The sequence below is a fragment of the Chinchilla lanigera genome, unplaced genomic scaffold (assembly GCF_000276665.1).
Source record: "Chinchilla lanigera isolate Chin_1 unplaced genomic scaffold, ChiLan1.0 scaffold00112, whole genome shotgun sequence".
Lineage (NCBI taxonomy): Eukaryota > Metazoa > Chordata > Mammalia > Rodentia > Chinchillidae > Chinchilla > Chinchilla lanigera.
Genome location: NW_004955513.1, coordinates 2,181,533 through 2,197,036, shown reverse-complemented (window position 1 = coordinate 2,197,036; position 15,504 = coordinate 2,181,533). Strand labels below are relative to the sequence as shown.

Below are 15,504 nucleotides of genomic sequence, written 5' to 3'. Positions count from 1 at the left end.
TCTCCTGCGTTGACATGGCTTATGCTGGCCTCGAGGGGGTGGGGGTGTGGTAGGTGAGGTAGGGGATCAGCCAAAGACGCACACCAGCGTGGGTCTGGGAGTTACCTGGGGTGCCTGGAGGAAGGTGTGGACAAGCGTGGGCTCTGGATTTAGTCCCTAAGAGGCTTTATGTGCTGGTAAAGTAGTGACACCCAAGTCTCTGCCTCAAATATTCACTTTTTCCCAAAGAATCGCTTGATGTTCACCTATCAGAGTCATCCACCAGAGAAACCGCGAACGCCAGCTGGCCACTGGTCTGCACCCCTGCCAGCCTGGCCCTCAGTGCCTGTACCGCAAGGGGCTGGCTGGGCCAGGTGTTGTGGAGCCCTTTTCTGCAGACGCCAGCAGACAGTTATTATGCTGTGATCTCGGTCTCTAAGCCTTGCCAGCTGCAGGTGTGTGTGTGCCAAGGGAAAGCACAGCGATGGTCACCACCTGCTCTGTGCCCTTCAGGCATTCAGCAGGAAGCAAGAAATGCCCTTTACTGGAGTTCGAGGTCCGCCGTGGCACTGCCGTGGGGCTGTCAGGTACGTTCCTCGGCTAAGCTGCTCCTGGAATTCAGTGCGGCTCTGCTCATTTTAATGGCAGAGGCAGCTCCTTTGAGACGGACTTGGAAGTGGCAGTTTGGGATTGTCTGAAAATTTGGGGTTTTATTGTCCGAACAGACCTCTCACCTACTTTCCACCCCTGGGGAAAGGTCTGCAGGCTGGCCCTGGCCCTGCGGCGGGACCCCCTTAGCCCCTTTCTGGGGATGGTTGCATGCTCGTCTGCAGCAGCTCCTCCACTGTCTGTGAGGGACCTTCCTGTGTGGTTGCTGTCCCGTGAACTTGGATGTCCTAGGAGAAACATAGGTTTTCTTTCAGGGCTAAACCCCAGGAAACCAAGCCAGGCAGAGAGGCGTTAGAACACTTTATTCTTGTATGTCTCCCCCCGAGGAAGCAACAATACAGAAGCTAAGTCGTCCCCTGTGAAGGGAAAAACCAACAGTCAGCGTGACTTGTGGCACGCTCAGAAACCAGGGACCCGTTTTACAATGTCTGGGCCTTCACAGTCTCCCTTTTCTAAGTCAAGGACAGGGATGGTTGGGTTCATCCCCTTTGCTTTGGTCCAGGGACATGAACATAGGCTGACCCCTGAGCTTCCATTGGGAAGTGGGAGCATCCCTGTCCTGGAGAGAGAGCTCGGGCCCTCCTCACTTCCCTGGCAGGGCGAGGGTGCTCAGTGCAGAGCTGGAACCACAGCTGGGCAGGCCAGGCAGAGAAAGCCAGCTCAGTGCCCTTCCTCTGGGACACCCACTACCAACACCACACTGCTTGGGCAGCTTGTTAAGCAGGGATCTTCTTCAGCATAGAGATTAGTACTAACATTTAGAGGTGAAAGCAAGAGAAGTGAGAGATTCTCAACAGTGTATTGGCCCCCTTTGGGCTTCATGGCAGACTGTATCAGTAAGAATGGATCAACCAGTTCGAACCACGCTTACTAAACAGAGCACCCCACGGCCTTGAGTTACAGTTTCCCACCAGGTGGCCTCCAGGGAGGTTTGCCGTGTCCTTTGTCTTTCCCCCTAGGTCTGAGGCTGTCTTTCAGAAGTTGCCTACATTTGAGTTTTCTCAGCACAGCCAGAGAATGCTCGGCCGACCCGGTGGCTTTCTGCTGAGCCGGGGGCACACTCACATGCTGCAGCGCCTTGCGGGGCAGTTTCTCCGAGTGGGCGATCCATTCTTTCATTGCGTCCAGGACGAGGGGGATGAGGCTGACCACACCTCCGTAGTGGTTCTTGGCCTCGTCACAGCTGAGGTGGTTCACCACATCATGAGGGTACCTGCGGGATGGGCGGCAAGGTTGGCAGTGAGCCACGAGGTTGCTACAAAAGGCCTTAGAACTGGCTGCGCACAGGTTCTGGTGCTGCAGGGTTAGGGCCAAGAGCCCCGGGTGTTTCTGAGGTGAAAGGTAAGAGCTGTGGACCACTGACTTGTGCTTAGGAGGAGCCTGGACTCAGGGCTCAGGAATCTGCTGTCATCTTTTCAAAATACACCAGTTAGTCCTTTGGCCTTTCCCACCCTACTATCTAAAGGTCCCCAAGACTTGGGCACACTGCACTCTGGCTCCCCAGGGGTAGGGGAAGGACCTGCCGTAATGGTGCTGTCACCCTTGGGATGGGCTCCTGTGTCCCACTTCGTGTGTTCCAGTGTGGACCTTCATGGGCTTCTGGGAACAACTCTTCTGTAAGCCTTTCTCTCTTGGCCTGGGGCTCAGTCTGATGAGACACTTTGTGCCCTACTGTGTGGCCTGGTTTTATAGGTGTGTGGGGTCCACATCATTCCAGTAAGTTGACAGGGACTAGGATTTTCCCCTTGGGAAAAAAAGCACATAGCCCACACCCAGCTCAGGGTCCCCTGCCCTCACCACAGGCTGCCCACACAGCAAAGCCTCTCCAGCAGGACCAGAGGGACTTACTTTGCTCTCAGGCTGCTCAAGTCACTGCTTTGGCTAACCAGGGTTTTGCATTTCTCGAGGAGGTTGTTGGTGACCGGGGTGCCAGAGTGCACGGCCTCGAAGTGCTGACAGAGCTTGTTCAGATCTGAACAGATGTCCAGGAACATGAGCAGGATCCGCCGGTCTGTGGAGTTGTAGCAGTGATGTTCCATGTAGCTCTGCACCTGCAAAGCCAGCATGACTTGAGCTGGGGAGATGCACCTCCCCAGTGCAGCAGTACCCTGTTCCCTCCCACCTTCAGCTTCCTGCACAGACTATAACATAAAGCTCTTGTCATTAAGCGCCCCACACCACTGCCATGCAAAATGCTTTCTTGGCCTGGTGTCACTCCTAACCTAAGTGCCACACAGTGGGTGGGTACCGTTTTAAATGGTCATTTTGCAGATAAATATTTTGAGTAGTAGAGATTCAAAGGGGTGGAATATGATGGTCAGTGCCCCTATGGAAGTAGCGTCCCAGCTCAGTGGTTCCCTCTGGGCCTGTTCTGCCCACCATTCCCCCAGCACCAAGCCAGCCACCACCCAAATTAAAAGGGGCCTTGTCCTGACCCTCCATGCCAGAGTCCCACACACAGGACCCACTGAGAACTGTGGCCAGCATCTCACCGACTGAGGAGGACTGGAAGGGATGAGGATCCTGTAGGTTTTAGTTGTACTGTGTTTATAGAGTAGGGGACAGAGGAGGGACAGGTGGATAAATTGAACCAAGAAAACTGATGATCCACATGAGAAAAAATATGGTCTCCCCTGTACCCCATGTTCATTGTCAGCTCTAGGAGGGTCATTTAAAAACCCTATGTGAGTATGTTTAGGAAAAATAGAAACCTTACTTTTCTCATTGCTGAGACAAAATACCCAACATCCACACGTTAAGGAAGGAAAGGTTTATTTAGCTCACAGTTTGTAGAGGTTTCAGTCCATAATTGCCTGGCTCCAAGGCAGGGTGACGTAGCAGAAAGGCAACAGTTCATGATAGACCGAAGGTAGCAAAGCAACAAGGTACCTTAACAGTGTCTTTCTGCTTCGTTCATACTCTATCTAGGCTATAGGGATTAGGGCATTGCCAAACTAATCAGTGGACTGATTTAGTAATCACACACCCTTAATCCCAGGATTGTACCATGAATCAGTCACACACTCTAGATCCAGCCACCTCTGAAAAAGCCCCACCAATGACTGCATGAGGCTTTGGGAGGATACCTAAACACAAGCCATAACATTCCACTCCTGTCCTCCCAAAGATTCATGCATATCCCTTTATGAAAAAGGCATTTAGTTCATCTCCAAGAGTTGCTAAAGTCCTAAGAGTTTCAGCACTGCTGAAAAGTCCAAGCCTAAAGTGTCCTCTGGGATTTAAGGCAAACTCTTAGCTGTGAGCCCCTGTACAAATAAAAAGAAAGATAAACACTTGCAACATTCAATGGCACAAGATAGACATTTCCATTCCAAAAGTTACAAATGAGGATACAAAGAAATGGAACTAAAGCAAGTACAAAATCCAGCACAGCAAACATTAAATCCTGTAGTTCCATGTGCAGCCTCCATGCAAGTTGTGCAGCCTCTGTGGCAAGTTGTGATCTCTGAAGGGCTTGAGTGGCTCTGCCCCTATGGCACTTCTGGTGGCTCCCATGCCTTCTCTCTTGGACTAGCTCTGTTTTATTCTTGCAATTTCTTCAGACAATCCACATTGCTGGCTTTTCCAAACTTCTAGGGTCTCCACTGCACCTTTGACTTCACACTCACAGCTTCACACGCTGCCCTCTCAAGGGCATACTGCCTGGCCTTCCAGGCCTTTTTCTGAAATTGGGGTGGAAGCCTTCATGACCCTACAACTCTTGCATTCTGCATGCATCTAAAACCAGTGCCATATGGATGATGCCAAGGTTTGCTACCAGTTGAAACAGTAGCCGGGTGTCATTCTCTTGGCTGTAGGAGTCAAGTGCCCATGAACTAAACTCCAAAGAAAAACTTCTCTGGGCTGCCACCATTCTGGAACATGGTACTCTGTGACTTTCTTCTCAAAGCATTCTTTCATTTTTGCAATCTGAGGCTGGAAAGAGTGGAGTCCTGCTGTTTCTCGTGATGCCCTCAGGCCATCTTTTCCATCTGTTCATTCTCAGCAATCAAGATCTCCTCTGCTTTATCTTTGCAATCCACCACTTTATTTACTAGAGCTTCTTTTCTGGCCAAACCCACAATGTTTTAAATCTTCCTGCTGGGCTCTTTGCTCTTGATTCTTAACATAAATCTGGCTGAAAGCCCCCAACAGTAGCCATATCACCACCTCAGACTGCCTTGAAATTTTTTCTGCAGATTAATTAGTCCATCACCCTTCATCTCAGGCAAAGTCTCTGAACATGTGTAAAACTTTGCAGACAAACTTTCTGTCAAGGATAACACACATCTGGAGTCCAGTAGCCAAAGATCTAGTCTTTACCAGTAGCACTTCTATCACACTTCTGGTCTTTTGAGCTCTGACCAGAATCCCCCATACAGAACAGCCTAAGGCATTCCAGCTCTACTTTTTTCAGCCAGCATCTCCAAACCTTTCCAAACTCTTCCTACAAGCCATTCCCAAAGGCTCCTGAACCACATGGTCAGGTACAGTCACAGCAATGACCCCACTACTCTGTTACAAAATTCTCTCTTAGTTACTTTTCCCATTGCTGAGACGAAACACCCAACACCCACAAATTAAAGGAGGAAAGGCTTATTTAGTTTGTAAATGTTTCAGTTCATGATTGGCTGATTCCCAGGAAAGGTAGCACATGGCAGGGTGGCAATAGTTCATGGTGGACAGAAGATAGCAAAGCAACAAGGGACCTTAACAGTGTTTTTCTGCTTCTTTAATACTGTATATAGACTACCAGGATTAGGGCACTGCCAAACCAGTCAGTGGACCAATTTAGTAATCATACACCCTTAATCCCAGCATTGCACATAAATCAGTCACACATTCTAGATCCAGCCACCTCTGCAAAAGTCCTCCCTATGACTGCATGAGGCTTTGAGGGAACATCTAGACACGAGCCGTAACACTTTCTAAAAGAAGCCATACAAGGGGCTCAGAGCTCAGAATACCGGAAGTGTGATCTACTTTCAACTCTTCCTTGGTGGGGCGTGCAGGTCCTTCCTGGGTTGTGGTCTTTCTCCACTTACCTGGGATCACCCACTAACTGTGTCTGAGATAGAACCAGGATGGGAGGCCTGATCTCTGCTGGGTAAGAACTGGCTTGGGTCCAGGTCCCATGAACTAAGCCATTTATTCCATAGCCAGTTAGTTCTCTCCAATCTGATGATGCAAGGGTATCCCCTGCCTCCCCAGCATCCTGTTGCTAAGGGATGTCTTCCCCAGTGGTCTGAAGTGGTTCCTCCCAAGCTTTGCGGTAGAGGATCTGGCCCCTGCAGATGGTCCTCTCTGCACTGTGGCTTAGGCCTTAACTTCCCAGAAAGCCTTCAAATCCTGTGGAGCAAGTGTGGACAACCAACCACTAACCCTCTAGGAGACGGAGTTAAATACAAAGGTCCATCAAGGCCACAAGCAGTGAGCTTGGCCTCTTGGGATTTCTCAGTCCCCAGAAGAATCCGGCGGAAGGCACCATATCCATGCGGTCACCAGTGCATCCCCAGGGTGCAGCTCAGAGCTGACAGATGACACCGGACACTCAAGTGCTTAGCATGGGCCAACTCTGGGCTGAGAGGTTTGCATGGATACTTTCCTGAATCTGCGCAACGCAGGAGGAAACCGAGGCTTAGTGGTACAGACTTGCTAGCCCCAGCTCTCAGAGATGGCAGGCGCTTAGACCCTGGCTGAGTTTTGAGCTCCTATTTTAACTGCTATGCAGTCTACTTACATATCTGGTAATGGATAAATGAAGGACTCATTCCATCAGTCAGGATCTGAGTCTGGACTGTGGCAGCAATGTGCTCCCACCCCCAGGCCTCCGTTTCATCTTTCCTGTGAGGGGACTAGGCCGCGGGAGCCCCCGGTGTCTGTATGCTGCCCCCCGTAACCTGCACGTTGGCCCCCACCAGGCAGCACCTGTCCAATGGTGGAGATGGGCCGGATCTTGTCGTGGGCGTTCTCCCTGCAGTGCTCCAGGGCTGCGATGAAGGTGAACTGCTGCTGCTGGAAGAGCTTGTACTTCTGCTCCACACCCCGGAGGGACTCTTTGACTTCATTCATTGACATCGACATGGTGTGTGGTCACCCGAGGGACACGAGGGATCTACAGGGAGGAAGAAGAGAGCCATGAGGTCCCGGAACGTGCAGCAGCTCTGGAGGGACGGGTTCCTTGGAGGAGGAGGATGCAGGCCATGGCCCTGTGTACACAGCCCTGTGCTGGGCCAGCATCTCGCCACAGCCCTGAGGGGCAGTAACTGAGTTCATCTGATCTGAGGGATACGTGCTGGAGATGCCCCACGCTGCCCATGACGGTGCTAAGCCTTGTCTGTTTAGCCTCCAGGGACACAGTGTGCTATGAAATGTGACTTCCTCCCCAGAGGTGCACAGTTTCCCTGGTCCTGTTTCTCCACATTGGATGTATAAGTACACGTGCATACGGGTGCACACACGCACACCCAGCCTAGAACACCTCCTCATGGTGTCAGCCCAACTTGGGATCAAGGGATATCAAACCGGATGTCAAATCAGCCGAATTCATGTTTGAATTTTAGAATACATGCTGTTCTGAAGCCGGTGGAACATCTAGGACTTCTTCCTAAGGGCTAAGCAGGGGCAAGGGTAAGCATTCAGTTATCTAGTTTGCGAAGACACAAGTCTCCCAACTCTGAGCTTGTGCAAAACACTCCAGGTCTGCTGGGCATGGTGGCACATGCCTGTAATCCCAGCACTTGGGAGGCTGAGGCAGGAGGATCGCCACAGGTTCGAGGCCAGCCTGGGCTATACAGTGAGTACAAGCGCAGTCTAAGCTACATACCAAGACCCTCTCAACAAAATAAAACAAAATAAATAATAAACAGATAAATAAATAAACTATAATCCCAAAAAGCAAAACACTCTAGATTCACAGATTTTTGAAAGGAACCTCTGCAGGCTGACTTCCCTTGACTTCAGGGGGCAATGAAGGCCCAGAGATAAGGAATTTGCCCAGGGTGTCACAGTGAGTCTGTGTCAGAGACATCTGGGTCTCAAACTTTCTGATGGTAAGGCAGCATCCTCGCGGCTGCACATTTGCCTGTACCTCCACTGCTGCCAGGCACCAGGACACGGAGTCCAGGCTCCAGCATGCCAGCCCCGAGCCACAGCAGCAGGGGCCAGCAGGGGCTGCGCTGAGGAAGGCAGGCACATTCTTGGCTTCTGGACAGGGAGGAGACAGCATGGAGGGGGAGGTGTTCCTTTCTGTGCCCCTCAGCATCCTGAACCCCCAAGCAGGGCTGGAGCTGGAAGGGTGTCTCAACGGGCAGCAGGGAAATAAAAGGAAATGTAAGAGTGGACCAGAAGAAACGACAGGTGGGTGTCAGAGAGACTGGAGAGGACCGTGAAGAGGCCTGCTAGGGGGACAAAGCGGGCTGCAGAGCCAAGGAGGGGCTTGAAAATCAGGCCCAATAGACCTGATCAGGCCTGCTACACATTTAACAGAGCATGCGCTGTACCAACAGCTGGGAGCAGGTGCAGCTCCCGTGTGGCTGAGCCTGGCCCGGGCTGGGCAGTGGCCTCCTTTGTCCTCGACCTTCTGCACATAGCACCTCTGCCTGAAGTGGGCACCTGCCCTATCATTGGCACCTTCCCCAGCGAGCAGAAACGACACAGGGGAGTCTATTATGCCTCCCAAGAAGTCAGGCACTAGACCTCCATGCAAGGTTTAAGAGGACACCAAAACCTCAGCAATCCGAGAAAAAATAGTTCTTTAAAAAGGTAACACAAAAACGTTCACGTGGAACAAAGTAACAGAGTATAAAAAAGAATTGATTTCCTTCTGTGCCTGGCCATGCAGGAGCCAGTGGTAAAAGGAAAACAGGAAATATCAGAAACAGGAAAAATCAGAAATAATGATCCCGTCTTCACTTACATTTTTGATACCTTCTTCTAAATGGATTTGGGACATTACTTTTGATTTGTAGACAATAAGTGCTAACGTAAATAAATCAAGACTGTCAAATATTGGTGCCCTGGTGTTTTGTGCCCAGCCTGACTTGCCTGACCCTGATCCGGCCCAGGGCGTACAAACAACTCAGGCTGAAGCCCTGGAAAAGTCCCAGTGACACAGGGGCGGCTTTCCAGGGAGACTGCAGTGTGCCCCATTGGTCTGGCTGTGCCTATACTGCCCAAAGCTGCGCTTGGCAGTGCTTGAGGTGGCCTTGGAGTCACACGATCTCAGGTTCAAATCGCAGGTCCACCCCTTTGTGGCAAGCTTAGGATATCACTGAGCCTGGGTCCTAACCTGCTGTCGGGACCTCGGGGTGAGTGGTACATGACAAGACAGGTTGAATTCATGAGCTCCAGAGCTCAGAATGGGGCGGTGCTGCTAGTGAAGGCTTCAGAGCTCTCTGTACTTAAACTGCATTTGAGGGAGGCAGCTGCTGCCGCAAGCCTGGTGCACACTGGGAGAGACAGAGACAGACAGAGAGAGACAGAGGGAGAGAGAGGGCTGGGTGGCTGAGGGCTTGGCCTCAAGGGGTGGGCCAGCAGGGAACCCGGACTTGAAAAGAAGAGTGCTTTGTGGAGCGGAAGCAGGCGGGTGAGGGAGCAGGAACATCGCCAACAGGTGCAGAAGAGGGCAGAGGGCAGGGCCAGGCCCAGGGGTCACACTGGGCATTCAGAAGGCAACTGACGGCTTTTACGCCAAGGGGGTGAACAGCACACTGTCCCAGTGCTGGGCTCTACTGTACTGGACAAAGACAAGCCCTGCCCTGGAGGAACTGGAGGCAAGCGGGTCCTTACAGAGGACAGGAAGCAGGGGAGGCGCCGACACATGGGAAGGAGGACCACACTGTCTGCCGGAGGGGAGTCACAGGAGGAGGGTGGCAGCCATGCAGGCTAATCCACGGCGGGCTCCAGCCCTCTGCAAGAGCCTGGCCTGAAGACCTGAGGAGGGGCGCTCACCCTGAGGACAGCTGGTCACCCCATGCCTGGGCCCTGGGCACACCCTACCTCCACTCCTCGCCACAGCCTTGAAAGATCAGCACGGTGAAACCAAGTAGCTAGGAGGCGGGCAAGCCTGGACCTTGCACTGAGCCTGCCTGACTTTCCAGTCTGCGCTCTTGACTGAGTCCCCGCACCCTGCTCCCCCCCTGCTGTTCCTTAGAGACAAACACGACAGACACTTGAACAACTAGTGTGGGGCAGGTGGGGAAAATACCAGGGATCTGAACAGTTACTTCCCGCTTCCCTGGCCCCAGGCCTTGCTTCCTCCACTCTCTCCTCCCCCGCCCCCAGCAATGAGGACTAGCACCCAGAGGGCTGTCTTTTGTGGCTCCCTCCCTGCCACCCTCTCAGGGCTTCCCGGGGCTGCCAAGCTCTCCAAGGATACGGCGCTACCTTGGCTGGTGGCCCCAAGAGCCCCTGAGAGCAAAACTGACTCGGTTCTTGATCCTAGCAACTTGTGACATGCACGCCAGGAATGTCATGAGAGGGGCTGTAATAAGCTATCCAAAGTGATCGGCCTTGAACGTGAGCCCCTGCCGCCAAATTAGTGGGCATGAAAGGCACGGGGGACAGGCACCTCTGCATCTGCGGGAGGAGGAGGAGAAAGTGATTACCGGGTAGATTTTAGGCTTTAATTGATTTGTATTTTTCTAGGCTGCTAAGCAAGATTAAATCATGGTATGAAAAGTGCCTAGGGCTTAAAATAAATGAGGAGAAAGGCAAGTCATTTCAGAAATGTCCAGAAAGCAAACCAAACCTCTCCGGTGCAAACTGCAGGCTTGGTTGTTGCGTTCTTTGTTCAGGGGAGTCAGCTTCCTTTTCTTCCCGCCTGCCTTTGCAGTGGAGTCTGACGTGCCCACGAGGGCCTGAGCGCTTTAAGGAAGCAGTTTTAGGGGAGGACGCAGCCCCTGGCTTCCTGTTGAAGGGTGTCTCTGGGCTGGGGTCTGGGCACCTAGTGCCATCCCTGGTTTGCTGCTGACTGTGACCCTGAGTATGATTCTTCCCCTTTCTGGGCCTCAGTTTATGCATCTGTGCAATGAGCCCGGACCCTGCTGATTCTCGCCTCCCTGACTAACACCTGTGGAGGGAAGAGGCCCAGAATGGACCTGGCCCACGTCACTCAGCCAACTACCTTGGGCATCTGACCTCCAAATTCTCATCTGATTATTGGAGCAGGTCCCTATCTCAGCAGGCTGCTGCAAAGATGACACCAGCAGTGGCCCTGGGTATCAGTCTTGCTGAGAGCCCTCGCTGGTGCTTCAAGCCAGTACTTCACGGAACGCCTTCATACTCCCCACTACGCGGGGAGCACCGAGGCTCCAAGCCCCTGACCCCACCCGCCCTCGCAGCCCCCTGTGTCCTCCCCTCGTCTCTCCCCGACATGTTTCGACCCGGGCTTGGGGTGGCGCCCGCACCCCTCTTTACCCTTGCTCGTCCTGCAGCGGCCTGTGCTCCCTGCGCACCTGCAGCCCGCGTGACTCCGTGGGTGTGCGGGAGGGAGGGGGAGGCCCTCCGCAGGACTAGGGGCAGCAGGGGTGGGGTGGGGCCGCCGCGGAGGGGGGCGTTGGGTTTGATTGTGACCGCGGTTCCATAGCAACCAGGTCACGTGGCCGCCCTGCCCCACCCCCGAGTTTGGGCCCGTCTGTCCCGGGACGCTGCTCTCTCTCCAAACACTCGCCACTCCATTTCACCATCCTCACTTGAAAGTTGGGAAAACTGAGGCCCCGGAAGTAGTGTCATCGGGAACCTCTGTCCAAGTGGCCCCTCTGATCCTGGAGGCCCAGCCAGGAGCGACCAGATGAGCTGGAAAGGGTTCCCGCTTGAGGGGCGCAGTTGGGACAGGGAGGGGATGACACGCCCAGGCGCGGGGCGGGGCCCGGGGGCGGGGCCCGGGGGCGGGGCGGGGACAGCGGGGACAGGTCGCACGCTGATGACGCCCCGGCGCGCACCCTAGCAACGCGGTTGTTAAGGTGCTGGAAAGCTTGGCGACATGGATGCGACCACGGCCCCTCACCGCATCCCCGCAGAGATGCCCCAGTACGGGGAGGCGAACAACATCTTCGAGTTGATGCAGGTGACCCGGGGCGCCTCCGCGCGGCGTCGGGGTGCGCGGCGAGGCAGCCCATTGTGTCACCGGGACCCGGAGGGGAGCCTTGAAGTCGCCCTCTGGTCTTGCTGCCCCGGGGGGAAGCAGGCAGGCCACCCGGCCAGAAGGTGGTCTGGCTCCGCCGCCTGCGGGCGGGACCGGCTGGAACGCCCGCTTCTTTCCTCGGGCCCCCCACCTGTGAGATGCCGGTGGCCTCTCCACACTTGCCCCACGGCCCGCCTCCTCAGGCCAGGCGGTCCTGGAGGTCCTGGCGGCCCCCACGCCCTCAGCGTCCCAGGCTGTGTGACTTTAGCCACAGCGCTGTCCCCACCTGCGTCCCGGCTTTACCTCCTGCAGCCGCGGGAGGGTGAGGCTTTCATGAAGTGGGCTGGAAGTGCTCTCTGCGCCGCTCAAGTTCTGAGCGGGAGCAAGCTGGAGCTCAGCTTCCAGAACCCCGGTCTGCTTCTCCGAGTGCACCCCTCCCCAGAGGCACCTGATGGTGATACCCGTGTACGTGACACTGTGGCCCCAGCGCAGGCTAAGAAACCCGAGTCGCCAGCTAAGACGGTTCCCTGGGAAAGTGATAAGCCTACGGAGTGGGAGAGCCCTGAAACTGCTTGAGTGGCCAGTTGCAAATGAGCTGCCTAAGTTGGGGGCTGCGTGGGGGAGCTTCCCGGGGTAGTGTCTGCTGCAGAGAACCTGGTGCTGCTCCCAGTGTGATCGACGGGGGGGGACTGCCCGAGAAAGCATTTCGATAGGTATTTCCAGGCCTCTGTCATTTGGCTGTTCCCTTGGGGGTCTGACAGGCCGGCACTGTGGAGTTCAGGGTGGCCTTGAACTCGCCTGGCCGTCCAGCCCAGGCTGGCTTCAAACTCACAGTCTTCCTGCCTGAGCTCAGTGCCAAGACTACAGGCTTGTGCTACCACACCTGGTTTCTATTTGCATTTTTAAACATCTTACTTTAAAATAATTTTGGACTCAAAGGTTACAAAAGTGGTATGACATCCTAGTCTGCCCATTCCCCAGGTCCCTGCAACAGTGGCATCTGACATAACGAGTGTATCATCCAAACTAGGAAAGTGATGTGTGTACAGTACCGTTACCTAGACCTTGGGCCTCCTTTGGATTTCATCCCTTCTTACTTGCACTCGTTTTTGTGGTTGTTGTGTACATGGTTCTGTGGAACTTTTACCAGATGTGTAAATTCACATAACCACTACCACGTTTCCATTTGAGTTTAATCATTTCTTGACAGCAACTCACTTTATAAAAATTAGTTTCTTTTGGCCTCATCCTAAGCAATATCTTCAAATTCAGAGGTTTTATGTACTTAGTTTTCTAATACACATGACGTATGCAACTACTTAGTCATGAGCACGCAGTCTAAAATTATCCTGTGCACAGCGCCTGCCTGGCACAGGCCCTGAATTCGATTCCCGGTACCACAAATAAATAAATAATGATCTTCTTACATAGCCCCATTGGTACATAAACATGGATTTAGCCCAGCTAAATTGAACGGGTAGGGAAACTGAGGCCTCGAAGCGGGGGACTTGCTGGCGAGATTGGAGAGGGGCCAGAACCAGGACTTCGCTGGGGCCAGTGCTCTTCTTCCTGCCTCACACTCCCTGCCCCCTCAGTGGCTAAAGCCCCCTCCTACTTGGCCCTCCAGCCCAGCCTTCTCAGCTATGCACCGCTGCTGCCAGCTGATTTCTCTTTTTGAAAAAATCAGTCCATGTCATGATCACATTCACCACGGGGCGTTGGGACGTGTACATACTGAGCTTCATTCCTTTCCCATCCCTTGGTCCCTTCCCACTTGCTTTCTCCTGACAGGTTTGCTTAGTCAGATTAAATGGACAGAGAGTCCCAGGACTATTTGGATATCTGGCTGGTAATGCTCTGCCCCCTCTGGAGAGTCCCATGGCTGCTTCTCCACTGAAGATCTGCTCTCGGCAGATCTTCCATACCTACTCTGATGTTGCCAAGCCCTAGGTGCCAGAGTCTCTGGGCCGACAGTGAGGCCCACAGAACCTATGACTCGCTTGGGGTGTGCGGTGGCAGTTGGGCCCGCAGGGACAACAAAAAGCAAGGGCCAGGGGGCACATGACAGGGGTGTGCAAGGGCGTGGGGCAGATAGGCCATTTACCTAATGCATTGATCAGAAAGGCACTTTCCTCTGGAGACCATGGGCCCAGGAGAAGGCAGCCAGCAAAAGAATGAAGAGATGCAGTCCAGGCTGAGGGAACAGGCCCCCAGAGGGCCAGTGACACAGGAGAACAGAAGGACATACCAAAGGAACCGAGGAGAGGGCCTGGAACTGCCTGCTCTGAGCCAGGGGCACAGGGCACTCACACAGCTCCCCATCCCTATGCTCATGGAGACCCCAGCAGAGGCCACTGTGGTGGGTGTGGGTACCAGGTGGAAGGCACCTTTGGTGGGGTGCAGTGGACTGGCAGGCCTCAGCTGACATCTACGGCAACCAGGGGCAGGCATTCACCAGCTGGGTGCCTCTCTCGTTTGCAGAACATGCTGGAGCAGCTCCTGATCCACCAGCCCCAGGACCCCATCCCCTTCATGATCGAGCACTTGCATCGGGACAACGATCACGGTGAGCCCTCGGGTGCACGCCTCCTCCTCCACCTCTTCTTCCTTTTCCTCCTCCTTCTCCCTTTCCTCCTACCCCACCCTCTGCCCTACCTGTGTCACAGACGGGGGGGCGAGAGGCTTTGACAACTTGAGGTGGTTAATTGAAAAATGCCTTCATTGCTTTAGGAGCACAACTAATAAAAATTCTCTTGCCAAGTTATTAAAATGCAAACCTCAGAATGGCCCACAGAATCAATTATTCATGTTTCTGCCTGCCCTGGCTGATGTCGCTTGTTGGGTCTAAACTCTCTGATCACTCCACTTGTCAGGTGTAAGTTGGGTTTCTGGTCTACCTCGACAGGCAAGCAGTAGGGCTTTTCTGATGGTCTCATTATCAGTGCCTGCTAATGAGTTCCAGCGCTCCCCAAACCTCAGGTTGGCCAGACCCAAGGCCAGAGCACAGAACCGGGAGGAGGGAGGCAGGGAAAGGGAGGCCCCGGAGCCAGCAAGCCCTCTTGCTCCATTCTGGGATGGGTCGGTTTACGAAGTGGAGGCTCGTTCTGGTGGAGGCGGGCCTCTCGGCAGCACCAAGCACTAATTCACCGATATGCTGATAGCGCTAGTGCTTCAGCAGAAGAAACATCAAAGCTCCAAGACACCGGTGCTGGACTATGTCCCCCAGGTCCTGGGGGCTCTTGGGCCTGACCCTGGTGAATTGGAGTGAGAGGCCGCTTCAGTTCAGGGCCACTGCACGGACCTACACGGGGGGGGGGGGGGGGGGGGGGGGTGGAAGGTGAGCCCCAACAGTGCCCTTTCCCGAGTCTCCAGTTAGGCAGGAATAGGAGAGCCTGTAGGTATTTCATGGTCTGCTGAGGTCCACTCAGTGCTGATACATAGGGGGGGAGTAGAGCTGTGACCCCCCTCAGAGGATCTGTTTATTATGCGGCACAGGTGGGAGGTTCTGCCCCCACCAGCCCTGCATGGCGGCCGTTACTCCCGCCCTTCCCTCCAGTGGTCCTCACTGCTGCAGACCCAGGCTCCCCTGGAGGAAGGCGTCTCTGCCTCCTCTTCCCAGCCCTCAAGCTGCATGGGAGCCAGGGCTTCGGTCCACAAACTCTGGCTCCCTCACTCCTCCACCACCGCGGTGATACAGACAAGCATCGGAGACGGAAATATGAGCAAAGCAA

The 15,504-nt window shown here is 54.1% G+C and overlaps 2 protein-coding genes across 9 annotated transcripts in view; one reads left to right on the top strand and one right to left on the bottom strand.

Annotated features, from left to right (window-relative positions):
- Positions 1–669: 669 nt before the first annotated feature.
- On the bottom strand, positions 670–12,159 carry LOC102028322 (chromosome unknown open reading frame, human C9orf9). Of its 6 annotated transcripts, none has more exons than XM_005408388.2 (5): positions 12,077–12,159; positions 6,577–6,763; positions 2,497–2,699; positions 1,714–1,861; positions 670–875 (listed from the first exon to the last, which is right to left on the bottom strand). In XM_005408388.2, exons 2-5 carry the CDS (start codon positions 6,730–6,732, stop codon positions 774–776), a joined length of 609 nt encoding a protein of 202 aa, XP_005408445.1. In that variant the 5' UTR covers positions 6,733–6,763; positions 12,077–12,159; the 3' UTR covers positions 670–773. The 6 variants fall into 6 exon arrangements, with proteins under 6 accessions (XP_005408445.1, XP_005408442.1, XP_005408441.1 ...); XM_005408385.2 differs by lacking the exon at positions 12,077–12,159 and adding an exon at positions 11,343–11,511; XM_005408384.2 differs by lacking the exon at positions 12,077–12,159 and adding an exon at positions 11,068–11,293.
- The window catches only part of Ak8 (adenylate kinase 8), a 116,283-nt gene continuing 112,346 nt past the window's right edge, over positions 11,568–15,504 (top strand). For all 3 annotated transcript variants that reach the window (XM_013506604.1, XM_005408390.2, XM_013506605.1), the window contains exons 1-2: positions 11,568–11,716; positions 14,255–14,339. In XM_013506604.1, coding sequence (XP_013362058.1) covers positions 11,633–11,716; positions 14,255–14,339 — 169 coding nt within the window. In that variant the 5' untranslated portion in view covers positions 11,568–11,632. The remainder of the gene's footprint in view (positions 11,717–14,254; positions 14,340–15,504) is intronic.